Source organism: Canis lupus, chromosome 18 (assembly GCF_048164855.1).
Source record: "Canis lupus baileyi chromosome 18, mCanLup2.hap1, whole genome shotgun sequence".
NCBI lineage: Eukaryota > Metazoa > Chordata > Mammalia > Carnivora > Canidae > Canis > Canis lupus.
This window is the reverse complement of record NC_132855.1, coordinates 1,039,129-1,066,022: the sequence shown is the minus strand read 5'-3', so window position 1 is coordinate 1,066,022 and position 26,894 is coordinate 1,039,129. Positions and strand designations below refer to the sequence as shown.

The 26,894-nt window shown below is 47.1% G+C and overlaps 1 protein-coding gene across 1 annotated transcript in view; it reads left to right on the top strand.

Moving 5' to 3' along the window:
• The window catches only part of PTPRZ1 (protein tyrosine phosphatase receptor type Z1), a 159,787-nt gene extending 137,607 nt beyond the window's left edge, over positions 1 to 22,180 (top strand). Inside the window, exons 18-30 of the mRNA XM_072783268.1 lie at positions 2,618 to 2,700; positions 3,986 to 4,120; positions 5,118 to 5,252; positions 6,411 to 6,574; positions 8,211 to 8,346; positions 10,028 to 10,174; positions 14,968 to 15,061; positions 15,370 to 15,443; positions 16,290 to 16,418; positions 17,172 to 17,318; positions 18,611 to 18,753; positions 19,713 to 19,848; positions 21,244 to 22,180. Coding sequence (XP_072639369.1) covers positions 2,618 to 2,700; positions 3,986 to 4,120; positions 5,118 to 5,252; positions 6,411 to 6,574; positions 8,211 to 8,346; positions 10,028 to 10,174; positions 14,968 to 15,061; positions 15,370 to 15,443; positions 16,290 to 16,418; positions 17,172 to 17,318; positions 18,611 to 18,753; positions 19,713 to 19,848; positions 21,244 to 21,384 — 1,664 coding nt within the window. The 3' untranslated portion in view covers positions 21,385 to 22,180. The remainder of the gene's footprint in view (positions 1 to 2,617; positions 2,701 to 3,985; positions 4,121 to 5,117; positions 5,253 to 6,410; positions 6,575 to 8,210; positions 8,347 to 10,027; positions 10,175 to 14,967; positions 15,062 to 15,369; positions 15,444 to 16,289; positions 16,419 to 17,171; positions 17,319 to 18,610; positions 18,754 to 19,712; positions 19,849 to 21,243) is intronic.
• Positions 22,181 to 26,894: the final 4,714 nt, after the last annotated feature.

Genomic DNA, 26,894 nt, shown 5'->3' with positions numbered 1-26,894 from the left:
CATACTGCATCTCCTGTTTACATATGTTCCTGCTGGTTTTCCTTTATATTCTCCTCCATCTCTTGAAATCCATCTACATCCCCTCCCCCAAAACTTATTCTCCTCTCCTTCCTTAAGTATTCAGTGGGCCTCCCTGGATCCTATGAGCATGCTATTACCAGCTTGGTTATTTAAGTTCGGGCACCATTCTAGTTTCTGGAAGCCAATGAAACTGCACTCCTTTTTTTTTCCCTCAGACTTTTTGGGTTACGTTCCAGTGAGTTAACACATGGTGTAATGTTAGTTTCAGGCGTATAGTATAGTAAGTCGACACCTCCATACACCACAGTACTCCTCACAAGGGCGCTCCTTAATCCCCACCCAATGTTTCGCCCCTCCCTCCCCCCAACCCTCACCCCCTTAGTCATCAGTGTGTTCCTGTAGTTAAGATTCTGTTTCTGGGTTTGCGCTTCTCTATCTCTTTTTTTCCTTTGCTCATTGTTTTCTTTCTTATATTCCACATACGAGTGAAATCGTATGTATTTGTCTTTCTCTGACTGACTTATTTCACTTTGCATAATACTTTAGCTCCGTCTATGTCTTTACAAATGGCGAGATTTCATTCTCTTCTCTTTCATGGCTGAGTAATGTATCTATATCTATACCCCATTTTTTGTTTATCTTTTCATCGGTTGATGGCCACTTGCGCTGTGTCCATAGTTTGGCTACTGTAAATAATGCTGCTGTAAACATCAGGGTGCATGTACCCCTTTGAATTCGTATTTTTGTATCTTTGGGTAAATACCCAGTAGTACAATTGCTGAGTCACAGGGTAGTTCTACTTGAGGACCCTCCACACTGTTTTCCAGCTTAGCTGGACCAGTTTGCATCCCCACCAACAGTGTAAGAGGGCTCCCCTCCCTCCACATCCTCGCCAACACCTGTTGTTTCTTGTGTTATTGATTTTAACCATTCTGACAGGTGTCAGGTGGTGTCTCATTGTGGTTTTGGTTGGCATTTCCATGATGATGAGGGATGTCGAGCACCTTTCCATGTGACTGTTGGCCATCTGGATGTCTTCTTTGGAAAAAAATGTCTGTTCATGCCGTCAGCCCATTTTTTAATTGGATTTTTTTTCAGTGTTGAGTTGTGGTTCTTTATGTATTTTGAATACTAATCCTTTTATGGTCACATTTCCTTAAATAGTTTGGATAAATGCTACTTCCTTTGCACAGGGCTGACACAAATTTCTATTAGAAGGTTTAAGGAGGACATTCTGCTTCATCTTTGTCTTCCTCAACTGAAGTAACTATCCTGGCTGCACATAAAAATTCAGCTGCTTCTTGGACAGGGTGAAGCTGTTAAACTATTCGCACTACAAGCCAAATAGAAAACACCTACCCAGTAATTAAGAAGGGGATGGAGATTAATATTTGTTGTGCACCTTCTATGTGCCTGGCCCCATAAACACATGATTCCATTTAATCCCTGAAATAACCTGGCATATCAATAATAACAATCCTACTGTAGAAATGAAGTAAAACAATCCAGAAAATTTACCCAGTAACATCCTTCTAAAAATATTAGAACCAAAATACACAAAAAAAAAACAAAAATGTCAGCCTGGCATCAAACCTATCCTTCCATTGCCATGCATCTATTTCTGGGTACATTCCCTGCACTTTGTGAGCTCCTGTTGTCCCAGAAGCAGTAATATCCCAGGATATCTCTCCACTGTCATGGTTTGGACTGTATCCGCTTTTTTTTTTTTTTTTTTTGTATTCACTTCTTCATCCTTGAAAACAATAAATACATTCTGCCCCTTGAAATTCTCGGTTTTCCTTCTAGTAAGACTTCCCTTTCTTATTATGTCATTCCTCCAAATACATATAATTTCTCTGTACAACTGAAGTTCATCTAAGAGTCCTCATTTCTGCGTATTTTAATTGCCACAGGAGACCATGTCTAAGTTACCATGGTTTTCACCCCTTTAAATAGACAGTGCGGGACTCACACCCCCTGTTCTTGGGGAGCCCTTCTCTGGCCTCGCTATGTGGTGGCAGCACTTCGAGCTTGTTCCTGAGAGAGCTACTTGCCGTAACCCTACACAGAGATGTCCTAGGTCCCTTCTCCTCCCCTCTCTGCTTTCTCTTCCCCCACAGCCTCCTGTTCAGAGGACATATACTACCATCCTTCCTTAGCTTTCTAAGACGCCCCCGACACTCTTCTCTCCCTTTCAGTGGCTCTCCACTGTTCACAGCCCTAAGATCCATCTCTAGAAACCCATCTGAGATGCCAGTGTCCCCTTCCAACCTTAGTGAAGATGTTTATTACATCCCAAACCAACACAATCTCTGCCTTCCAGTCCCCCCTCATACTTTGCGCCTCCCTTGACACCTGAACATTCCTTTCTGTGTATGTGTCCACGTTCATGATGTGCATTAGACAACTTGTTGAAGGCCGGGGCCCTTGTTGTATTTACCTTTGTCATCTCTGTATCCCCATAAAGACTCCTAAAATTAAATTATTTTTGCACTTATTTGGGTTGTATTTGATGTATCATTATGTAAATATAAATGACCTTTATGCTGAAAATTAGTCCATGCCATAGTGACATCTTTTCTTTTCTTTATTACAGATGATCATAGTAGGGTTAAACTTGCACAACTTGCTGAGAAAGATGGCAAGCTGACTGATTACATCAATGCCAATTATGTCGATGTAAGCATGCTCCAATTGAAACGTTCATGGAGATTAGACTAGGAATTTATTAGGCCGCTGTACTGTACTTATATAGTGCTTAATACATGTTATACGGTAGATAATATGAATCAGCAGTCGGACATCCCATGGCTAAAGGATTTCAGATTGAGTAACATGCAAGTGCTTGAACTTGGTTTCTCTCGTGGGTGAGAAAGGTATTTCAGGTTGGAAATGCACGTTCAAGGGGGATGGTGTATACTCACTTGGACAGGTTTGGAGCTCCTGAAATGTGAGGGACTGGACTCCTGCTTATTTTGAATGCTCTACAGTTCCTCGCCCAATATTGTATGGGTAGCAGTTGATCCATAAATCCTGACTGAAGGATTCCCAAGGCCGTCCTGGCTAAAAGACAAACACGTGATTCCTAGCCCAGCTATCGACCTCGTCATCTCTGGCACACACCTCAGGGTCCCCAACCGTGTGGGACTCATTAGAGCTCCCCACAGGCCACGGACTAATTGACTGGGTTTTCACTGTGGTCAGCTGGTGTCGGGGAGTTCAGTTACACCTCCCGTGTGGCTGCCTGCAGGTTATGCTGTGTGGAACAGTTAGTTCGCAGAAGTGAGCACCGAGTATACGTATCCAGGGGGTTGTCACAGGCAGCCACTTCGTGCTCCAGAGGAGGCAGCCTGTATGTCGGATCCAACATGGGCTTTGGAGTTAGAACTGATTTTGAATCCCAGCCCTGTCACTGGGTGGCCACGAAAGGTTGGAGAGCCACTTAACTCCCCTGAGCTTCTCCCCATCTCTAGACCAAGGATAAGGCTTCCATTTTGCAAGGATTTGGGTAAATGTTCATAGAGCATCTTGGGTATCAGCAGGTGCCCAGGGCAGGATAGCTGTTCGTGATTAGCACTGCTGGTACCCCCGGGGCTGGGGAGGGAGACAACACCAGAGGCTTCCCCACTGTCAGACACAGCTGAGCCCCAGTGCCTCAAAAACATTTCAAAGCAGCGCAGTGAAAGCCCATAGTAAATAGATCAAGTGTACTTGGACTGAAGATGCAGAGAATAGCATCTGGATTGAAGCAGAGAGAACTTTTTCCCCCCAAAGATTATAGTTAGAGAATTGTTGTTGCTGATACTGCCAAGTTTCTCCACCATCGCAGGATTATTTTTTATTGTTTTTCTTTTATGGAAAAAAATGCACTGACCTTAAAAACTCACTATTGTACAATAAAAATGGCATAAAATCAGCAACTTAGCAAAAAAAAAAAAAAAATGTGTGTCACTTGTTTCTTCAGGGCTACAACCGACCAAAAGCTTACATTGCTGCCCAAGGCCCGCTGAAGTCCACTGCCGAAGACTTCTGGAGAATGATATGGGAGCATAACGTGGAGGTGATCGTCATGATAACAAACCTCGTGGAGAAAGGAAGGGTACGTAGGTCGTGATCTGCGTTCTCATCCCCCAGGTAGTCATCCGAAGTGCTGTGAGGTGCGTTTAATAGGCTCAACATCTCAACATCAGGAAGGAGCAGCAGTCCTGAAGCCTAATCGGGATCCCTCCTCTGTGGAGGACGGCTATGGGAAGCCTGATGCTGTAGGTCACAGGTCACACAGTTTCACTGTAAATCATGTTATCTGCTATTTTAAAAAAAATATTCATTTATAGAAATTCATTTCTTTTTTTTTAAGATTTTATTTATGTATTCATGAGATACACAGAGAGAGAGAGAGGCAGAGACCCAGGCAGAGGGAGAAGCAGGCTCCATGCAGGGAGCCTGATGTGGGACTCGGTCCCCAGACCTGTGGTCATGCCCTGAGCTGAAGGCAGAGGCTCAATCACTGAGCCACCCAGGTGCCCCTAAATATTTATTTATTCTTAGAGAAAAAAAGAGAGAGAAGGAGGTGAGGAGAGAGTGAGAATCCTCAAGCAGATCCTCCACTGACCGTGGAGCCCAATGTGGGGCCCGATTCCAGGACCCTGCCATCGTGACCTGAGCTGAAGTCGAGTCAGACACTGAAGTGACTGAACCACCCAGGCGCCCCCGAGCTGTTGGCTGCTTAAATGCATTCTTCATGCCGTGAGGAAAAGAGTAATGAGCTCCTTTGCAGTGGGCTTCACTGCAAAGCAAAGGAGAGTGAAACATTTTAATTCACGGGAGCTGGATTCTAGTCCAGCTTTGTGGTGACTCAGTACATCTGGCCTCTCTTTCCTCATCTGAAACGGGGAGTTTGGGTCAGATCCTTTCAGGTTTCTCGGCTCGGCAGGCTCCTCTAAACTACTTGCAATCCTGTAGAAAGAAAAGAAAATGTTTGGAAGAGTGACGGAGCCCGTCTGTGTCCCAGGGCTAGACCCCTCCTGATTCCAGGGACAACTCTCACATCAAACATTTGAAATATGGAAATAGCATCTTTACTTTGTCTTCTGCAGAGAAAATGTGACCAGTACTGGCCTGCTGATGGTAGTGAAGAGTACGGGAACTTCCTGGTCACTCAGAAGAGTGTTCAAATGCTGGCCTATTATACTGTGAGGAGTTTTACTCTAAGAAACACAAAGATAAAAAAGGTGAGTCCACGCATGGAGGACATCCTCAGTCAAGTGATACATCTGGTCTTTTTGTAAGTGAGTGGGTGGTACAACCAAAACAGGCTGAAAATAGAGATCATTGAAGGCATCAAGAGTTCTTATCACAACCACGCTCATCCCCAAAGGCTCCTGCTAAGTCTCTAAATGCCAGCCATGGCCCTGGAGCCAGATTGGTCATGGTGCCAGCAGGTGCAGTGGAAGATGTGATGCACAAATGAAAGTTCCTGCCCCATGTGATAACTGCGCATCTAACTAAAAATAGTGGAGATTGAAATAAGGCAGGAAAAAAAAAAAGCACTGACGTATAAATCAGGGTTCTCGAGAGCAATGTGTGCACATGTGTGTGATTGACATCAAAAGAAGAAGAATTTTTTTTTAAGATTTTATTTATTTGAGAGAGAGAGAGAGAGCGCGCAGACTGAGAGGAGGGGCAAAGGGAGAGAATCACAAAAGGACTCGGCCTTGAGCGTGGAGCCCAATGCAGGGCTCAAACTCACAACCCTGAGCTGAAACCAAGAGTCAGTCGCTCAACTGACTGAGCCACCCAAGCGCCCCAAGAGGGAGATTTTTTAAGAAATTGACTCCATGTTTGAAATCCAAGCAAAGTTTTTATGTTCTAGTCACAAGAATTCCTTCTTGAGGAAAGCTCAGTCTTTATTCTTAAGGCCTTCAGTTAATTAGATGAGGTCTGCTGACATCATGGAGTGTGATCTGCTTTACTCAAAATCTACTAATTTAAATGTCAATCACACCAAAAAAAAAAAAATATATATATATATACCCCAACGGGGAGGGGGGTGGCACCTGGCCTGCTCAGTCAGTAGAGCATGCAACTCTTGATCTCAGGGTTGTGAGTTTGAACCCCATGTTAGGTGTAGAGATGACTTAAGAAAATAAAATCTCTTAAAAACAAAAAAAACCACCTTGACAGGAACATCTGGCAGGGCTGGTGTTTGACCGAACGACCAAGCACCGTAGCCTCACCAGATGAACACATGAAATTAACCGTCACAAGCCACAGTGTGTTTTTATGCCTCATTATGGGCCACGGAACTCGAGTCGGTGCTAGGGACCTGTGTGTGCCTGTGTGTTTCCACGCGAGCGCACTCGTGCATGTCCTGTTGTGTTGTCTCCCAGGGCTCCCAGAAGGGAAGACCCAGCGGGCGTGTGGTCACCCAGTACCACTACACCCAGTGGCCCGACATGGGGGTGCCGGAGTACTCGCTGCCCGTGCTGACCTTCGTGCGGAAGGCGGCCCACGCCAAGCGCCACGCCGTGGGGCCTGTCGTCGTCCACTGCAGGTGAGTCCCAGGCACGGGTTCCTGAACCCACAGCATGGCTTCTGCTACCCAAGAGGGAGTCCCTGGAACAAGGGTTTTGCCAGAGCTGGCGTGACTCTGTGGAGTCGGGGGAGCGAGACTACATGCCCGAACTCCAGCATCTTGACCGCTCGGAAATGCACGCAGCAGACTCGGGGCGCCGTCGCCAAGGATTCCCAAGCACCGGGCATGTTCATGGTGTTTCTTACTCTGTTTCACTGTTGAGTTGGATTTTAGCTTTTGAAACGTGTTTCGTCATTAAACATTTATTCTGGGACCAAAGTGCGTGGGACATACCCGGTCCCTGGGAGTTAGGGCCTCTCGCGCCGTTACGACGTCAGGTTTATGTTAGAGAAACGAACGCGCCCGGACGGTGACGAGTTTGGTGAACTACTTTTAAGATTTTTTTTTTAAGATGTTTTTAACAGCTTGGGATCAAACTTGTTTTCTCATTTTCCCAAGTTCTGTCTAATAGGTTAAGGTGTTATCAACTCGTCGTTACCCGGTTACTTTATTTCCAAGACTAATTTGATGAAGAGAAATAATGATATTTCAAAGAAAGAGAAAAAAACTGTGTCAGAGGTTTTAACCTCCTGTTTTTTTTCAGTTAAAAGAGAAATAACAGTTAACATGCACTGAGCGCTGAGTGTGCGCCACGCTTTAGGACCACACAAATCAAGTTGATTTCTGTGGACGGTATTTGTGTCAGAGCCCGTCTGTGTTTTTACAGAGGCAAGTGTTTTCCTTTGATATACAGCTTATCTGACACATTCTAATTATCTATCTCAGGAGTTATCCTCAGACAAAGTTTGAGAGACCTATCTTGAGGTTTTTCATCTGTTAGCCTGACGATAAGCTGAGAGAAACAGGAAAATGCAAGAAAAAGAGCTCTGAAGGTCAGGGATTGTTTCTTAGCAAATGGAGAAGGACCCGGGTATTGTGAGGAGCAGGTGCTAATTTTCCACTCTAGCACTTCCTACTTGTCAGAGCATTTGAAAAGAATCCCTGCCTATGAGTCCCGTCCCTCCGGTAGAGGCTTTGAAGAAGTCAATAGATAATGGCCCTTTAGAAATGCCTGAAGGTAGGCTTTATTCCTCGCGGGCTCGCTGAAATGATATTTTCAGCTGAAAGCCTTATCAAATTCTTTTTCCAATTAATGTGAAAACCTTTACACAAACATGTCTACCTGACAATACAGACCCAGGACCTTTTATTCTCAGAGTTGGCTGAAGCTGATGTTTTCGTTTTTCTCCGATTAAATGTCTACTTGCTATGCTCGGGTGCAGAACGTCTTCATTCTGTATCACGTATGATGAATAACAAATACGATTATTGAAGATTTAAAGATCTCTAATTAATGAATTAGAAATCTCCCCCAGAAACAGGTTGTTTTACAGTTTGCCCTGTGGCCAAAAATTAAAAGGCAACCAATTTGTTATTTGAAGCATTGTACTCAGCACCTAACCTGTTTGGTTTGGGATTGCTAAATTATTTCTCATGTGGCTCAGTCATTTGGGGGAGAGAATTATTTTCACTTACGAGGTAGCCAGGAGTGACCCAACGTCAGGTTCATCTAATCCTTGACATTGAAACGGTTCTCTTTTTGTGTCCCCTTCAGCGCTGGGGTTGGAAGAACAGGCACGTACATCGTGCTGGACAGTATGTTGCAGCAAATTCAACAGGAAGGGACCGTCAACATATTTGGCTTCTTGAAACACATTCGTTCACAAAGAAATTATTTGGTGCAAACTGAGGTATGAGAAGGGTGCGCTTGGTTGCTGCTTCTCTCCCTCCCCCACTGAGGAGGATACTTTGACTTCCGTAAGGCTTGGAGATGCCACTAAGATGCTGGCACTGGGAGCACCAGGCTTTGTTTCACCAGGTTGATTGGTGTCACAGGGCCGCCGTCTGAAAGCGCTACCAACTGGGTGGCTCCAAAGAACACAGACGTGGGGCACCTGCAGGGCTCAGCGGTTGAGCACCTGCCTTCGGCCCAGGACGTGATCCCGGGATCGAGTCCCGCATTGGGCTCCCCGCAGGGAGCCTGCTTCTCCCTCTGCCTGGCTCTCTGCCATCTCTGTGTCTCTCAGGAATACATAAATTAATTTTAAAAAAGAGAGAGAGAGAGAGAACAGACACATCCTGCCTTATAGTTCTGGAGGATGAAAGTCCAAAATCAAGGTATTAGTGGAGCCGTGCTGCCCCTGGATCCTCTAAAGGAGGATCCTGCTTTGTCTGAGTTTCGGGGAGCCCTACATGGTCTGCGGATGAAGCAGCCTTCCTTCAGTCTCTTCCGTCTTCACCCAGCTGTCTTCTCTGTGTCCAAATTTCCTTTTCTTAGAAGAACAAAAGCCACCACCTCATCTTGACTAGTGACCTCCACAGTGAACTTATTTACAAATATGGTCACGTTCTCAGGTACTGGTCAGGGGTGCTTAGGGCTTCGGCGTGTCTTTTGGGGGGATACAATTCCACACACAACACCAGGTAACTGCATTAGATGTCCTAGATGGACCGGCTACATTTTGTCTATTTTGTGATCATATCTTTGAAATGACACTGATGACAGAGAAGATTCAAAGAAAAGAGTCAGTGCATTGGACAGCACCCATCCCAGCTAGCAAACACCTCAGGTCTCTCCTGCATATAGTGAATAAATGCACTCATTTTCATATTTTAGAAATATGAATTATGCTCGAATTATATCCCATTTTTAAGCCCATAGAGTTCGTCATACGCAGTTTACGTGACACGGATGAAGTCTGCATATCTGTATTTTTTCCCTCCTCTTTCTAAATAAAAATGAATTGAAGTTGCAAACTATGGATGGCAACCTGAGGGCAGTCAGAGATATATGGCCATGTGGGGGAAAATCAAACCACACCATGCCATGCAGCCACACCATGCCACAGAGCCACACCATACCATGGAACCACACCATGCCATGGAGCCACACCATGCCATGAGGGAAATGACACACTAGTCAGATTAGACAAGGGAAGAGTCCCATACAGGAACCAGAAGACGGCCATTAAAAGCTATATGTAAAATTGTGCTAAGTTGTATATGACTGGCTAAAAGGAGAATTGAAATGGATGGAAGAAGAGCCATGAGAAGTAGAAGAGCCAGGAAAGCCCTCATGCAAAATACACAGAAGCGGGTCGCAGGTTTGAAGGATGAGCGTGTCGCTTTGCCTCTTACCCCCAAATGTCAACACGTTAGGAGTAGAGAGGTGAGGGACAAGAAGAGCTGCATTCTCTCCCGACCGCCTTCTTCCCTACATCTGATTTCCTGCCTGGGCCAGGAGGCCATCTTGAGCGGGTCCGCCTCCGCCATTATGTAAAACTGGTTTTGTCCGTCCGTGAAGACTCTTACTTTTGTTCTTAGACATATATAAAGGAAACCTGAAATAATGTCCCCTATTGTCATTGCCAGGAACAGTATGTTTTCATTCACGATGCTCTGGTCGAGGCCATACTCAGTAAGGAGACCGAGGTGCCAGACAGCCACATTCATGCCTATGTCAACGCGCTCCTCATTCCTGGACCAACTGGCAAAACAAAGCTAGAGAAACAATTCAAGGTGAGTTCTCTCGGAAGCCTCTTGGATGTCACCACACAATTCAGTGTTCCCACGTCTCCTCGGTTGAGTCGACAAGGCCAGGTGGATGGGTTCAGAGCTCCACTGGTACAGTGGCTTTGGATTGTTCTCTATAGTGGGCACCAAAGCCACGTGGTAAATCTCAAGGAGAATCTTAATTTTGAGGAACAAGAAGGAAAGTTCTCAAGAACTCTAGATTAATGTTTGCAAATGCAGACTTGGTCCAGGAAAGGGGGGCACGGAGCGGAACAGGGGCAAGCAGACCTCATAATACAGACGGCCTAAGTGCTCTTTTTCCTTTGAGAAAACCAGACCACTTGACGATGAGTGCTCCGGCTCAGGCTGTTGATGCTACTCTGTGGAAAAATCTGTCTCACTTGAAGGCCCTGGACTAGAGAAGAGGCTACACCAGAACAATAGCTCTCCAACCCCAGCCTCTCCCACCCACCTTATCACGAGGCAGTGAACTGGAGCAGGGAGTGTGTTTTGTTCAATATCATACCTCCCACAACCCTAGTTCTCTGACTTCCAGAAATCAGTCAGCACAGAATTCAGAAAGCAGATCTTCCTGGGCCCTGCAGCGAGGGGGAGGCGCACAGATGTGGCTTTCCCAAGGAATGGAGGCTGTGTTGTTCACTCCCCCTTAGGCCTGTCCTACCTCCTTGCTTCCCGGGATTCCTAAAGAAACGGGGCCCATTTCTGAAGAAGGACTGTCTAGGGAAAATGGGAAAGACCCTGGAAAAACCCAGGAGAGTTAACAAACCTTGAAATTGCAGGGTGTTTTTTTCCTCTTCTCCCCAGGCTACCACATAAAAGATGTTAGTCACTACAAATTCCTTCTGATTTTTTGCCTTCTCAGTCAGCACCTTTTGTGCCTTTGGAGGAGTAAGAGAAAGATTAGGGGTGAATGCTGCGCTTGGAACCTGCTGTCGGGAAGACATAAATGTTTTTATTCAGCAGAGCTTATCTGAGTGATAACAGAACACTAAAGAAAGAAAAAGTATGCTGCTTGGCTCCCAGAAATAGACAATAAAGGAGTATAAAACATCAACATTAGGTTGTTAGGATAGCTTTTTTTCTAAATTAAAAAATATGTAAACATTACTCATTTTCAACAGAATTCTCATTTCAGCATGACTTATGCCTACATGACTGCATAAGAGAATTGATATGGCTTAGACTAGATAACCCAGGATCAAAATGGATAGATCAGTTATGGGGCCAGAATCTTAGTGAAGGGAGGGACATTTGACTCTGTATCCTACTAACACATAAGTAGGGAGGTGGAGGGATGTGTGTGTGTGTGCGCGCATCTGCATGATCCTATAACACATTAGCCATTCAAGTTTATCTATAGGAACGATTCTTTGAAATAAATTACATGTCTGTTTATTTCTGGTATTTATCTGCAGGAAACAAAAATGCTAACTCAAAAAGACATCTGCACTCTTACGTTCATTGCAGCATGATTTAGGGGAACAGCCTAAGTGTCCATTGAAGGATGACTAGATAAAGAAAATGTGGTGTATGTATTCCATGGAATATTATTCAGCCACAAAACTGAATGAGATCTTGCCATTTGCAGCAACATGGGTCAACCTAGAGGGCTTTATGGCAAGTGAAGTAGATCAGAAAGAACTCCATGAAATAAATAAAGACAGAAAAAGACGAACACTGTATGATACCACTTATATGTGGAATTTAAAAAAAAAAAATCAAGTTTATAGATGGAGAGAACCGATTGATGGTCGCCAGAGGCAGAGGGCAGGGGGTGGGCCAAATGGGTGAAGAGGGTCGAGATATGCAAACTTCCAGTTATAAGATCAGTAGGCGTAGGGGCATAACGTACAGTATGGTGACTATCGTTCATGATACTGTATTGCATATTTGAAAGTTGCTAAGATCTTAAAAGTTCCCATCATTAGAAAGAAATTTCATGACTATGTGCGGTGAGTAATGGTAACTAGACCTATTGTGACTATTTTGCGATATATACAGACATCAAATCATTATGATGTACACCTGGAATTACCGTAATGTCATATGTCAGTTATATCTCATTTTAAAAAGAAAACAAGTGTGTTTCGGACACCACATGCAGGCTTTTGTGTTTGATACTAGGATATAAACATGATTTTTTTATATTGATACCATTACTTTATTCTTCCCTTTTGCTTTTGAGTTCCCGTGCTTATCCCATGAGGCAAATAGATTTTGCTTTAGCCAATCTTTCGTCTTCTACAAAACACAGGCTCATTCTTTTATAAAACAAAGTTAAAATGTACCTTGCCAAGAGGATTGGATATGTTCTAATTCAGGCTACTTCTTTGAGGTGGGTCTATAAATAGGCCTATCATTTGTGAAAGATTTGACTAATCTCTAAAGTCATTGAACAACTAAATCAAATTAGTTCAAGCTATAAATGTAGTGGTGTAACGAAAAGAAAATGTTATTTGTTTACCAGTAATTTTAGATTAGAATTCAGACTCTGCTCCTTGCTGGCTTTACAGCTTTGGCCAAATGACTTAAACTCTCTGAGCTACATCCTACGATCTCACTCATATGTGGAAGTTAAGCTGTTTTGGACTCCGAAGAGAATGACAGGGGTAGCCAGAAGGCAACTTCAAGTGGGAAGGAAAGAGATATTTTTTGGTTTATGTATTTTGGGTTTTTTTTTTTTTATGTTTTAATGAGAGGCATCTGAGTTTGTTTAAAGACTATTAGAAAGTGAGGCACCTGCGTGGCTCAGTCAGTAGAGCATGCGATTCTTTATCTTCGGGCCATGAGTTTGAGCCCCATGTTGGGAATAGCGTTGACTTAAAATAAAATAAAATAAAATAAAATTAAATTAAATTAAATTAAATTAAATTAAATCAAAGAGAGATTACTTAAAAAAAAAAACTGATAGAGATCCATGGTAGTGGGTATGTGGGGGGAGGAGAGATTGTTAGAGAGAGAGAGAGAGGAGATCCTGGGAAGGTGCAAAGGAGTAAGATTCAGGAAAAAAGAGGGATTGCGGCCAAAAGCAGGGACACCTAAGTGGGTGTGTATGGCAGGAAGCATATGCGCTCCAAGGCTGGAGACTGAGGGAAAATTCTGTGGCTTCTATTCCCAGTGTGACACAGGAGGTGAGTGTGTGTGCATGGGCATGCGGTGCACACGTGTGCTCGTATACATATTCTAAAATAATGATGTCAAATTGCTGCCAGAGGGGGAAGAGTTAATTTCAAGGACTCTGCACAGTCCTTACTGTAGTCTCAGAATCTAATATAGTAAAATCAGAAATTGACCATGAAAACTTGTCCTAAAAATAATCCACGTATTTGGACAATAATAATGTTCTTTTAAATAATTGACCTATTAAAGAGGAAATTATAAAATCTTTAGAATTAAAGGTCAACAGAAGCATTACTTGGCACAATGTATACGATACAACTGAAGTTATATCTGGAAAGAAAGTTATAGCCTTAAATATATTTGAGAATTAAAAAAAAAAAAGCAAATGAAATAGGCATATCATGTAAAAGTTAGAAGAGAAGCATGGTACACCCAAAGAGGGAGACAGAAAAATTTTAAGGAAGTTAAAGCTTTCTTAAATTAACTAGAAAGTTAAAGTTATTAAATAGAAACAGAGACGAAACAAAACCAAAAGCAAGTTCTGTCAAAGACATAAAACAAACCTACAGCCAGATTGGTGAGAAAAGAAAAGAGTACACATAAATAAATATTCAAAAAGGGTTATAGGGTAGATAGGATACTATAAATCAGTGAGGAAATGACAGAGTAAACAGTAAAGGAGGCTGGGACAGTTTCCGTGTGTAAACAAGTAAAATTGGGTTCTTACCGCACCTCAAACACTAAAATTAATTCAGGATGTATTAGGCACCTAGAGGTGAAAGCAAGGTTTTAGAACTATTACAAGAAAATACTAGCAATATATATTTTGAAGACATCAAGGTAGAAAAGGACTTCTTAAATAAAAACATAATTTGCCGAGACCTTAAAAAATGACTTGGTCATGAGCGTCTGAGTGATTAAAGAGAACAAAGACTTTGGCAACTTTTTAAACAGATTATAGACTAACGTTCAAGACATCAAAACCTCCTACAAATTAATCAATGACAGTGAAGTAGAAATATAAAAAGGCGATCATCGAAGAAGAAATCAAAATGGCTAATGAATGCTAAAATTCACAATCTCACAGTAATTAAGGAAATGCAAATCAAAACCACGTTGCATCTATCAGACTGTCGAAAATCAAATGGTGATGCCTCCTAATTCCGTGTGTGGGTGTTAAGAAATATGCAAGGGATATCCATGGCTACAAAGTCTAGAAAAGCACAATATTGGAAATAATCCTAACATTCACTAGTTGGGGGGATAGAAAAATAGCAAGTCGATTGTTCGTGAAACGGGTACTAAGAGACTGAATGAAATCCAGCCCTATCCATTTACGTGCACAGACACACACACAGTTCACGCCATTTTCTCCCAACTCTGGTGTGCGACGTCAGTGGGAGACATGGAGGGTGCACACCTGTGGAGGGAGCCGCAGGGAAGCCTCTCCCACTCTCCCAGCGGTGGACGTCCAACGGGGGGGCGGTGCGTGCTGCTCGCAGCAGCCCTGGTGCAGGGAACACAGGTGTGCCAGGGAGTTAGAGCAAGGGACTCTTGGAAAACCAGTATCGTTCCTTGGTTTCTTGGTTGGGTCACGTGTGTGTGTGTGTGTGTGTGTGTGAGTGTCTGGGTGACTTAAATAGTCTATATTTTTCCAGCTCCTGAGCCAATCAAATATACAGCAGAGCGACTATTCCACAGCCCTAAAGCAATGCAACAGGGAGAAGAACAGGACTTCTTCCATCATCCCCGGTACGTGATGCCGCACCATGGAAAACCCAGCGCTGTCCGGTGGTGGAAGCCTTGGAGGCAACTTGGCAATATTCGTACATCGCGGAATGAGTCCGTGCGCTCCGTGGTTTTCTAATTACGTCCGATAACGTGCCTGTTAAAAAGGGACTCCTGAATCCTGACGTGCTTCTTAATAAATGCAAAAATAATAGAAAAACTAGCTTGCAGACCGTCGGCGCTCCGCTCGGGACACGCAGGGGAGCTTCGCGGGGGGGGGGGGGTGCAGAGCTGTGGGCGCGGCGGGTCACCACGACTGTTCTGTGTTCCAGTGGAGAGATCGCGGGTCGGCATCTCGTCCCCGAGCGGGGAAGGCGCAGACTACATCAACGCCTCCTATGTCATGGTAAGTCGGGCACGTCCCCGAACGCCGCCGGCCGGCTTGTGTCCCCAGAGCGACTCCGGCAGGGCCCCCCGAGCGGCGACTGCAGACCCAGGTGGCGTAGAAGCCACGTCCCAGGATCGTGGCCCGCAGCGTCCTCTGACACATTCCAAGCTGCGGCCCACGGCCAGCCACTGGAGCGTGACGCGGGAGGACCCGAGGGCCTGTGGCCATGGCGGGGCTGTGCTGTGCCCAGGCCTGTCGCAGTCTGGGTCACGGGAGCAGGGAGGTGCGTGCGGGTGGCCACTGAGGCCCGGGGACAGGAGCAGGGCTGAGCGTGCGGATGGTCCCCAGTGCAGCGGCCCAGCCTCCCAGCAGGTGCCCACTGCACCCTGGTCCTCTCCCGCGGAGGGTGTCTGGGCACGAGGGCGCCCCGTGGTCAGTGCATGGACTCAGGCACTTTGCACTGGGACTTGTGGGAAGTGACAAGCACGCGCTCCCCTCTGGGTTTGCGTCCTGTCTACTGTAGTGGGACATGGTCCGCGTGCACTTTGCTGAGTCGCCCCCAGGCGTGACAGCCAGGTGGCCGTGGGCACAGCGCTCAACTTCTCAGGCCTCAGTGGAATTCTCTGTGAGAGAGGGGGTCACCGTTCCTGTCGCGTGATGACTGCTTGGGGCAGAAGGGACCTAAGGGAAAGAGCGCGCTAGTCCTGTGCCCGCTGTGCAGACCGTGCCGTGGACACACGGGCTCCAACAGTCACGTTGCTGTTGACAGGCGCCGTCTACGAAAGGCTGCCTCGCTCGTGCACGTATTTGGAACATTTAAGGCCGCGTGCCAGGGCTCCTCCTGTCTTCTCTTTGGTTTCGTAGGGTTACTATCAGAGCAGTGAATTCATCGTCACCCAGCATCCTCTTCTCCATACCATCAAAGATTTCTGGAGGATGATATGGGACCATAACGCCCAGCTGGTAGTCATGCTTCCTGATGGTCAAAACATGGTAAGCCCCCCGGTCGCCTTCGGCGCTGGCCTCCTAAGACGCACCCAGTCACGGCAGGCAGAAGCCCTCGCGTTCCAGCACATGATTGTTTTTCAACTCGTGAACCCATGTCACTGGAGTGGCACCTTGTCTACGATTGGGCCCCACTCGGTTACGTCGCCTCCCAGGTCTTGAAATTGTTGAATGACAGTTTTAAGTAAAAGTAAGTTAAAATTAACTTAAATTCAGGTGTTCTGTGACCCTGCAACCATGAAGTCAGTCCATATGCTTCTATTTACATTCTTAAAAAATAAAACTCCTGAGGATCCTTGGAGAGTCCCTAGTTTAAGGAGATCTATACAAATGCCCCCCAAAAAGCCCTATTGTGTTTAGGCTTTGCACATACACTTCACGCGGAGATTTATTTCTGAGCTGTAAAGTTAGACTGACCATTCCAAATGACACTGGAAATTTCCGAGCTCTTAAAATCACTTGAATCATCTCTCCTCACTTATCGTTTACGGAAGCCACAACTTGCCATTGTTACTGAAGAGCCGAGAGCGGAACACAAAGCCATAGTGTAGTTTCTTAAGTGTAATATTTTATTCTGCACATCAGACTTGTTTAACGCTCAACATTTCCAGAGTAGATTTTGAGATCCGAAGGAAAATTCGAGTTGAATTGTCTGTGTCAACCAGTCAACTTCATTTCACAGTCTGACTTATTAAACATTTGAGTAAAATCTAGACTCTTCTGTGGTGTTTAATCCTCCAGGCAGAAGATGAATTTGTTTACTGGCCGAATAAAGACGAGCCTATAAACTGTGAGAGTTTTAAGGTCACCCTTATGGCTGAAGAACACAAATGTCTGTCTAATGAAGAAAAGCTTATCATTCAAGATTTTATCTTAGAAGCGACACAGGTATGGACCTACTTGAAAAGACTTTTCTTTTTTCTTTTACGCACATGTTATGTTAAATATATGCTGATTTAAGGATCTTCCCTAGAAATAAAAAGAAGGAACCTAATTTCTTACAAATTAAGACAGATTACCCAAATAGTCAATTTTACCTTACTTGTCACTTTCCCTTAAAAAATCCCGTAGAATCATTAAAACATCAGTCACCACCAAACTACAGCATTCAGACACAGGAAATCAAAGATTTCTCTCCTACTCCGGAGTCGTTCTGATAGAACTGAAATTGAAAATAAACTCAGGGGGAAAAAAAAAAAGAAAGAAAGAAAAAGAAAAGAAACTCGGGAAAAAATAATAATTCCATTAATCCTGATTCTCGTGTTCTAAGGTAAATTTTTATCTTGAACTCTTCTGAGTAAAATGGGAGAAATATCATCTACCAAAATGAGCCCAGCGCCCTCCACCAGGAGACAGTGTGCTGGATGTCAGTGGAGAAGGGCTTTGAAAGTGTGGTGCTGCGACCAGGGCGGTGGTGCTCCTTCCCGGTTACCTATAAGGCAGCCACCTGAATCCTTTGTCAAGGACTATTTATGTAATTAGAGGACATAATTTATCGTACAGCTGAGTAAAATCCTAACGGATACCAAGGAGGAAGGCGTGTGAGACGCAGCGTACGTCTCCAACCAGAGAAAGGTCAAATCATGTTTTCGGTGGTTTAAATGTCGCACTTCGATTCTGAAAGTGGGGGACCGGATAAAAAGTTAGGTTCTGCTGCGTATTTTTAAATGTGGCATTTTATCCAGTACACTTCAGGAAGAGGGGGTGTAGGGGCTGGGGTGGCACGCGGGCGTCGGCGTCGGGCCAGCCCTGCCTCGCGCTGTCCTGCGCCCTCCCCGCATCGATCCCGAGCAATCCCGAGCAATGCCGGAATTTGAACAGGTCCGTGGGATTTTTTAAGACAAATGTGAACGTTGAAGATTTCTTTTGGGATTAAACGGAGTGGCACAGACACGTCTTTGGTACCTGACCTCATAGTGCGATCGCCGTAGTAAACCCACAAATAAGGCTTATTTTTAGTATGAGAAAAGGAGATTGCGTCTGCACATGGGAGACGAGGCATCGCAGCAGTTTCTTCCCCCGCAGCTGGAGGACAGGCCTCAACCGCTGCCCTTCACTCGTGGTGTCCCTGGTTGTATCACCTTTCTGGAGGGAGTCCTGGCTTCCCCAGCCATCCCACTCATACCGGCACTCGCCAAGGTGACTCTTCTGGAAATACTAATTTTTCTCTTGTCTTCCAGGACGATTATGTGCTTGAAGTGAGGCATTTTCAGTGCCCCAAATGGCCAAATCCAGATAGCCCCATTAGTAAGACGTTTGAACTCATAAGTATCATCAAGGAGGAAGCTGCCAGCAGAGATGGGCCTGTGGTTGTTCACGATGAGTAAGTCCCTCCCCTTAAACTGTTTCCTGCCCCAGCGCTCTCCATATTTCTGTTTTGTTTGGACCAGTTGGGGTGACTCAGCCAGGGGGGATTGTCTGCTTCTTATAAACAAGGTTAACACAGAACTAGATTTTTTTTTTCCCACTTCTCTTGGCGCTCCTGTTGAAGGCAGACGATGGACGCCTAACCACAAGAAGGTGCCCGGGCCTTGCGTGCGGAGAACACTCGGTGACGAGTCAGTATTCTGGCCCTTGAGTCTCTGCAGGTGCTAACCCGAGAGACATTTCTAAGTTCTTTTTTTTTTTTTTAATTTTTTTTGATTTATTTACGATAGTCACACACACAGAGAGAGAGAGAGAGAGAGAGAGAGAGAGAGAGGGAGGCAGAGACATAAAGGGAGAAGCAGGCTCCATGCACCGGGAGCCCGACGTGGGATTCGATCCCGGGTCTCCAGGATCGCGCCCTGAGCCAAAGGCAGGCGCCAAACTGCTGCGCCACCCAGGGATCCCCATTTCTAAGTTCTTGACACGCTGGACAGGATGAAGGTGGATAGAGTTTTTATTTACCAGGAGCAGGAATCCATCCAGTAGATCTCTCCAGGCTCCTGTTACGGGCAGACAAGAGAAGCATGGGAATAATGACATGCTATCTGCACGTATTATACACCAGGTGTGATGACTTGTCAGTCGTGCTGGCTTCTTGCCGGCCCCTCCCAGAGCAGACAAACAAGTGTGTGAGCAGACGTTAAAGTCCCATGAAGTGCCCGTTACTAACACCGTGAACACTTGCTGACGTTTCCAATTATACCTTAGTTCTCTGCACCAAAGACAGAGACGCCCCATGAGAAGTGTCCCTGTTCCCCCTGCCAGGCTGTCCCGGGGGCTCTGGGGCTTTCTGAGCTCCCACTGTGAGTGTTGATGCATTTGAATGGAGTCTTTGTCCCTTCCCTTTGCTCCAAGGCCTGGAGGAGTGACGGCAGGAACTTTCTGTGCGCTGACAACCCTTATGCACCAGCTAGAGAAAGAAAATTCAATGGACGTTTACCAGGTGGCCAAGATGATCAACCTGATGAGGCCGGGAGTCTTTGCTGACATTGTGAGTAAAAGACAGTGAACCCCACTCCCCCGTTAGAGCGTTGCTGATTCCTAGAGGCCGCCAAAGTCATCCAGGCACGTCTCAGAAAAGATCAGGTGGACCCCTAACCTATTACCCCGCAGAGCGTTCGGGCTGAGTGACACGGTAATCCGTCCACAGGCTGTAGGACGGGAATATAAACAATGAACATAGAAAATTGCTGGATAAAAGTCCTTAAACGTCACATTCTGAAAAATACCCTCAGTCGAAGCACCGACTAATCCACCTTAGCCGCAAAAATAGTTCAGGGGGGCCGGGGCTTGAGGTCCGTGGGCCTCCGAGAACACTCTGCAGGGGCCCAGGCGCTGCGCTGTGCGGTGTCCTCCGGGGCCGGGGCTGGATCGTTCTGGTGCTTAGCGGATGGGTGGTTCCTGGGTTCGTGGAAAAGAGAAACCTGCCCAGGAAAGGGACGCGGCACACTCGGAAAGAGAAGTCTCAACTCTGAGAAGAACTTGAAGTTTTGATTCTTGTAGAAACGAGGGCTGGAAAGGCAACAGGGAGCTTAGTGCCAGTGTCCCCGGGGGAGAGGCTCAGGGGACGTGGTGGCCGTGGCCCCGCTCCCCGGCCTGTCAGAAAGCAAGGTGACCCCGGCACACGCACGCTCCAGGGGAGCCCTGTTCAAAGTCCCTCAGGCCAGCTGAGTCACCTCAAGCTGCACCTCTGCAAGGTGCTCTCCCGGAGGCTGACCTTCCCCCAGAGGCTGACCTTCCCCGGTTGGTGACCTTCCCTGGTTGGTGACCTGCCCCTGGTTGGTGACCTTCCCCAGTTGGTGACCTTCCCTGGTTGGTGACCTGCCCCTGGTCGGTGAGTGCCTGGAACGACGCAGCAGCACCTGTAGGCCCGAGGCCCTCCCGCTGTGGTCCCAGCTCATGTTCTACACCCCATAGCCCCCGACGGGCACCTGGAAGAGATCTCTGTCCTTCTGGGTCTCACCCCGAGACCTGCGGGGGGTGTGCAGGCTCCTGGCAAACACTATGCGCGAGGCGACAGCGCAGCCCCTTCTGGGGTTCTCTGTGCCTGGGGAGCCCAGCGGACCTCCCCGCGGCTGGAGAAGGGGAAAGGGTGGGTGAGTTGTGAGGGCTCCTAAGTAGGGCCTCACGGAGCCTCGGACCAAAGGGTCACGCGCGTCCACGAGTCAGGACCGCTGCCGGGTGGCATCACCGTCTGATTCCAGGGCGTAGTGTGGGGGAGCGCCTGCCCGGCGGGGGGGTGGGGGAGTCCTCCAGGTCAGCAGGTGCTGGCCATCCCCTCGGAGGTGCCCGCAGCCCCGGCCCACGGCGCCCAGGCAGGACGGGGGACAGCCCCTCCAGGCACGTCCTCGCGGCGGCCCGCTGACCGGTGCTGCTCTGTCCCCAGGACCAGTACCAGTTCCTCTACCGAGCGGTCCTCAGCCTCGTGGGCAGCAGGCAGGAGGAGAGTCCGCCCACCGCCACCGACAGCAACGGCGCGCCGCTGGCCCCCGGGAGCACGGCCGAGAGCCTGGAGTCCCTGGTGTAGCCCGGCCGGGGCGCGGCCGTCCCCAGATCGAGACAGGACAAGTGGCTTCCGCTCCGCTACCTGCTCACGTCCACCACCTGACCGGGACCATCGTGGCGTGGGATCCCGCTGCCGAACTTCCGTCATTAACAGCGTGTGCCTTTCTGCAGAACTTCTTGTGATTCTTAGTTGCGTTTGAACTAAAATGGTTGAATTTTACAGTATTTCTAAGAATGGAATTGTGGGTTTGTTTTTTCATATTGATTTTAACAGAAAAATTTTGATTTATAGATATTAGGAATTCCCAACTACAGAACACATGTTTGTTTGTACTGTCAGATTTTAGCTGTATTTGTAGCAATCATCAGGTTTGCTAGAAATATAACTTTTAATATAGTAGATTGTAAATAAAACAAGCCGTTCCCTATGATATTCAGCGTTTTACAACCGCAGTATTCGCCTAAAGTAGAAATAATCTGATACTTACTGTAAATACTGCTCTAGTGTCTCCATGGACCAAATTTATATTTATAATTGTAGATTTTTATATTTTACTACTGAGTCAGTTTTCTAGTTACGTGTAATTGTTTCTTTTAATGATGTAATTCATTATCTGGTCTTACTTTACAAGCCCTCTGACGTTCTTTCGTGGTATCTTATAAATTAACTCTGTTTTAGCATGTAACTTTAACTTTTATGGGAAATAGAAATACATTTGTTTCAAAAGATGTTTTTATGAGAATAACACCTTACCCAGCATTGTTTCAATGGTTTTTATCCAAGGCCTTGCAAAAATAAATATGAATATTGCTATCCATTTGCAGTTGTTTGGGGAGTGTCGTGCTGGGGCACGTGCAGTAGAAAAGTGTAGACACGGGGGCCCCTGGGATGGTGGAAGTGGAGAAAGGTTGATGGGATGGAGCTGCGATTCCCAGCCTGGGCGCCGAGGTGCACGGGAGCTCACTGATGCGCGCAACCACTATTATTGCCTTCCTGGGACCTCACTACTCACCGTGGACCAAGCAATGGTGGGAAACTTCAGTTAGAACCAAGCTGGGGCTAGAATTGTGCAGATTTGCTTGTCAGGGACGAGCCAGGCTGACCTGGCAGCAGGTGGATTGACAGACCCAGGCCCAGAGCTCTTCAACCCCGGGGTAGAAAGAAGGGAGGACGCCCCACGCGGGGCACATGGGCAGCATCCCAGAGCCCTGGGCAGCTGAAGTGCAGGGAGACGGAAACAGCCTTGGCGACAGGTGGACTTGGAACCCGGAAGCTGTCCCCTGCCTCAGCTGGGACCGTTTAATAGCAGCCCTGAGGAGGAGGTGCCAACCCCCAGGGACGCCCAGGGCCAGAGCCAGGAAAGCTTCCTTTAAACTAGTGGCTCTTGCGTCAGAAAGGACAAATGCCCACCATGTGCTTCGACGTGGGTGGGATGGGATTGGAGGGTGTGATGCTGAGTGAAGTCAGTCAGTCGGAGAAGGACGATCATCACATGGTCTCACTCATACGAGGAATAGAAGAGATAGAGAAAGGGATTATAGGGAAAGGAGGGGAACTGAGTGGGGAAAGCCAGCAGGGGAGACAAACCCTGAGCGACTCCTAACTCTGGGAAACACAAAGGGTTGCGGAAGGGGAGGTGGGCGGGGGGATGGTGTGACTGGGTGATGGGCACCGAGGGGGGCACCTGAGGGGATGAGCACTGGGTGTGATGCTATATGTTGGCAAATTGAATTTAAATAAAAAAGAAAAATAAAATAAAAAACTAGTGGCTCTCCGAGTCTGGTCCCTAAACCAGCAGGATCAGCAAAACCCGGGAACTGGATAGAAATGCGAACCCTGGACTCCCATCCCTGACCTGCCACAGCAGCAGCTCCGAGGTGGAAGGTCAGCAGTCTACTGAGCGCTACAGTTTGGGGACCAAGCTCTGCAGCAACAATTCAGGGAGCCTCCAGTTGCCCGAGCACTTCAGGAAATGTTCACCAAATCCTTAACGCAGAACCAAAATTAATTGGCTTTCCTTTTAAAGCAGTAGTCACAAAGAGATGTGAAGTAGGAAAAAGTTCACCAAAGAGCCGAGTGTCACAGGTCGCAGGGGGTCGGGCAGGGTTTTACCAGGCACAAGAGAAAGAAATGCGCTTCTTTCTCACCCTGTCTCGGGAAGAAAGCTGCAAAGTTATTTTTGATTTCTCGGTAGCTTTTCTAACCTTCTGGTCTTGCTTTATATTCTTTCCCTCCCAAGCCACAGTGTTCGATCAACAGCTGATGCGAACCGGGAGTACGTGTCACCGTAGTTATTTGCTCTCTTTCTCCCTGGGCCTTTGTCCCGAGAGCAAACACCCTTCGGGGAGAACTGGAATTTCTTTTTTTTTTTTTTTTTTTCTTTTTTTGCCTTCATGATCGTTTATCAATGAGGCGCCTTGCAGAATGTCTTCCAAAGGGAAGTAGTTATGCAAGTAACATGTATGGTGAGTCAACATTTTGTAGGCAGATTCTAATAACTGTAGCGGAACTGTAAGGTCCATCATAGTTGCAGTGTGAGACTCCCTGAGACTTTGGGGCATCGCCTTCTTTACATATAAGGAACACAGACATTTCGTACATACATATTCTACTCATTATTGAAGCTTAGGATTCTTAATTTTCCTATTTCTGATCTGAAACCCCCTAATTTGTTAGCACATAAGACGCCTTAGACCATTTCTCTGATAATCAGAACTTGGAAACTAAGATCTCCTTATAAGCAGATCTATTTTTAAATATTTTATTAGGCTTGAACTCCACTTGCAAATAGCACATAGAATCAGAACTAATCATTTATTGGATTAAAGTGAACTTTTTAGGGAAAATTGGAAAAGCTACATATTTGTCAAAATAAAACACCTTTTTATTATTATCATAAAGCGTGATTGAATATCATCCACTCACTTGCTAATTGCAAAATGTTCTGGTGCATCAGAGGTCTCCTCTTCATTAGTACAGTATTAGTGTGTCGGAGTAGGTGGTGTTAAATGCTAAGGCATATAAATGACACATCACACCAGTTTTAAGAAACCAGACATTCTTGGCATTAGAGCTGGGAGGCGTGTTTTTTTTTTTTTTTGCAGTAATCATTTTTAAAATGAAAAACAAGATATGAAAGTGGGAGTAAGAAAGGCTGTGGGTGTGAATTGGAAACTTCTCAGCGCGCACACAAGTCCTGGCAGTCCGTCCACGGTGACGCGTTCTGAGCAGCCCACGGGAGACACGGGCTGGCGTTTGAGGAACTTTGCAGATGGGCGAATGTGCGATACTTTCCTCGGCGGCTCTGGATGGGCCACCAGCCTGTGTCTCAGATGCTTACGGACTTGCTTCAGCCCTAGAGGAGTCGCCTCAGTTCTGAATTATGCAGAGACATGAACAGATGCGAGAAATTCCTCCCTTTGCTGCTCACGCATTTAATGAAGCCACGTCCCCAAAACTACAGCATGAAGGTTCCTAGTGCAGAATGTGGGATCAGAGGAGTCTTTTGAGGCACCTTGACTCCAGTTGGTGTAATGGAGTCAGGAAGCTAAATCTGCATTTCTTGGACTTTTTAGAGTAAATGAGAAATCTCCCAGCTTTCGTCATTATGGTATGTCAGTTTAAAGCTTGTAAGGATACCTCAAGAGACTCAAGAACTAGATCGAGAAAACATGAGATGCTTAGAAAATAAGGCCAATGACGAGGGGTTGATAACCGGGGCCACTGAGGCCTACTGGCCGCGCGCACCCGCCCGCCACTGTCCCTCTCGGGTGGCTTCCTGTGGCACATGCTCTTTTCCAAAAACCGCTCAACAGTATCCTCCCTCCCACATAGGACTTTTCCTAACTCATCCCGCTGACTGTGGGGTCTGGGAACCCTCCCCTTGAACCCAGGTGAGCCTGTGACTGTGCTAAAAGAGACGCCATGCGACTTATGAGGCTAAGCGGTGAAGGGCGGTGCAGCTCTGCTAGCTCCTTTGGGATGCGCGCTCCTGGCAGTGCCAGGGCAGGACGGAACCCACACATGGAAGGATCCGTGTGGTCTGACCCCCAGGTCCTGGCCCCTGACCGGGGTGGGGGGGCCTTCCAGCTGACAGCCGCGACCCTGCCAGCTCCGGGGACAGGACCTCTCCACCCGGTCAGCCCCCCGTGGGACTGTGTGGGGCCCTGGGTCCTGCCCCAGCTGCAGCCTGAGCCAGGGACGTGCTGTTCTAAGCCACTGCGGTTGGGGTAGTTCATGACACGGTCGTGGCAGTGACAACACTTCTTACATTTCAAAGCCCAATGGCCACAAACTCTAGTCCCCGACTCCCTTGCAGCTAAGGGCATGGGTGTGAATGAGCCCCTGAACCCTGGCCACAGAGTCCAGGACGGCCGCCTGCCCAGGTCAGCCTGCTGGCTGCAGAGTGCCCGTGCCCCGCGCCCCGCACCCCGTGCCCCCCTCCCTGAAACTCTGTCGGGGCTGCAGCTCGCGGCCAAGCTGGTGACCTGAGCATCCCGCGGGGCCTAAGCCCCCGGCGCCCCGAGGGCCAGCGCCTGCATCCCACTGGGTGGGCGCCCCTGCCCCTGCTCCACCGCCTCGGGTGCCTTGCTCTTCCAAATGCCAGCAGGGGGTCTCTGTTCCCTCTTCCCAACGCTGACTCGGTGGCCTGGACAAGTGTGTACATGACCTTCTCGGTGGCTTCTACCTTGAGCGGCTGTAGCAGCCCCGAGTATCCTGCTCTTCCGCCCTAGCCTGAGACCTTCTGAGCACCGGAGCGAAAGGAATCCTTCCGGAGCACAAATCTCACCGCGCCAGCCCCGATGACTGACTGACCTAGTCTTGCCCCGTGGTGACACAGTGACTGCGATGGTTGGGGCTGACTCATATCACCAGGTGACACCCTCCAGGTGACGTCCAGGCTTATGAACCAGCGCTGAAAGAGGCGACCCCTGCAGAGAAACACCCGCCTCCTCAGCATTATCAGCTAGTCCTAAAAATAATGGGAGGACCAGGGGTTAGCAAACTCTGGCTCAGGGGCCAAGTCTGCCTGTGACTTGTTTTTATAAATAAAGCTTTATTGGAACATAGTCATGTCCACTCATTCATGTACTTTCTATGGCTGATTTCACACTGCAAAGGCAGAAATGAGCAATTATGGCCCCCTCTAGCCTACAAAACCTAAAATATGTAATATCTAGCCCTTAATAGTCAAAGTTTGCTGACCCCTGAGTGAGCCACATGCTTGTAATTACAACTTATCCGTTCATTCCCAGCTCACTACCACCACCTCCACTTCTGCAATTCCTGATGGAAAACTGAGAGTCCACGCAGTGTGTGATGACATCATCCTTACTCGAGTTTACTGAAATCCCTTTTCTAGCACTGCCGCGAGACTAGCTCTTCAATCTTCTCCCCTCTATCGTTCATTGGTATTATGAAGCCAATAATTCAACGGGGACTCAACACGTTTCCCTCACCCCCACTAAGGGCTAGTTCCCTAGTCCCCCTTCCATCCGGGCACTATTCCTGGTTGGAGGTGGAATCAGGGT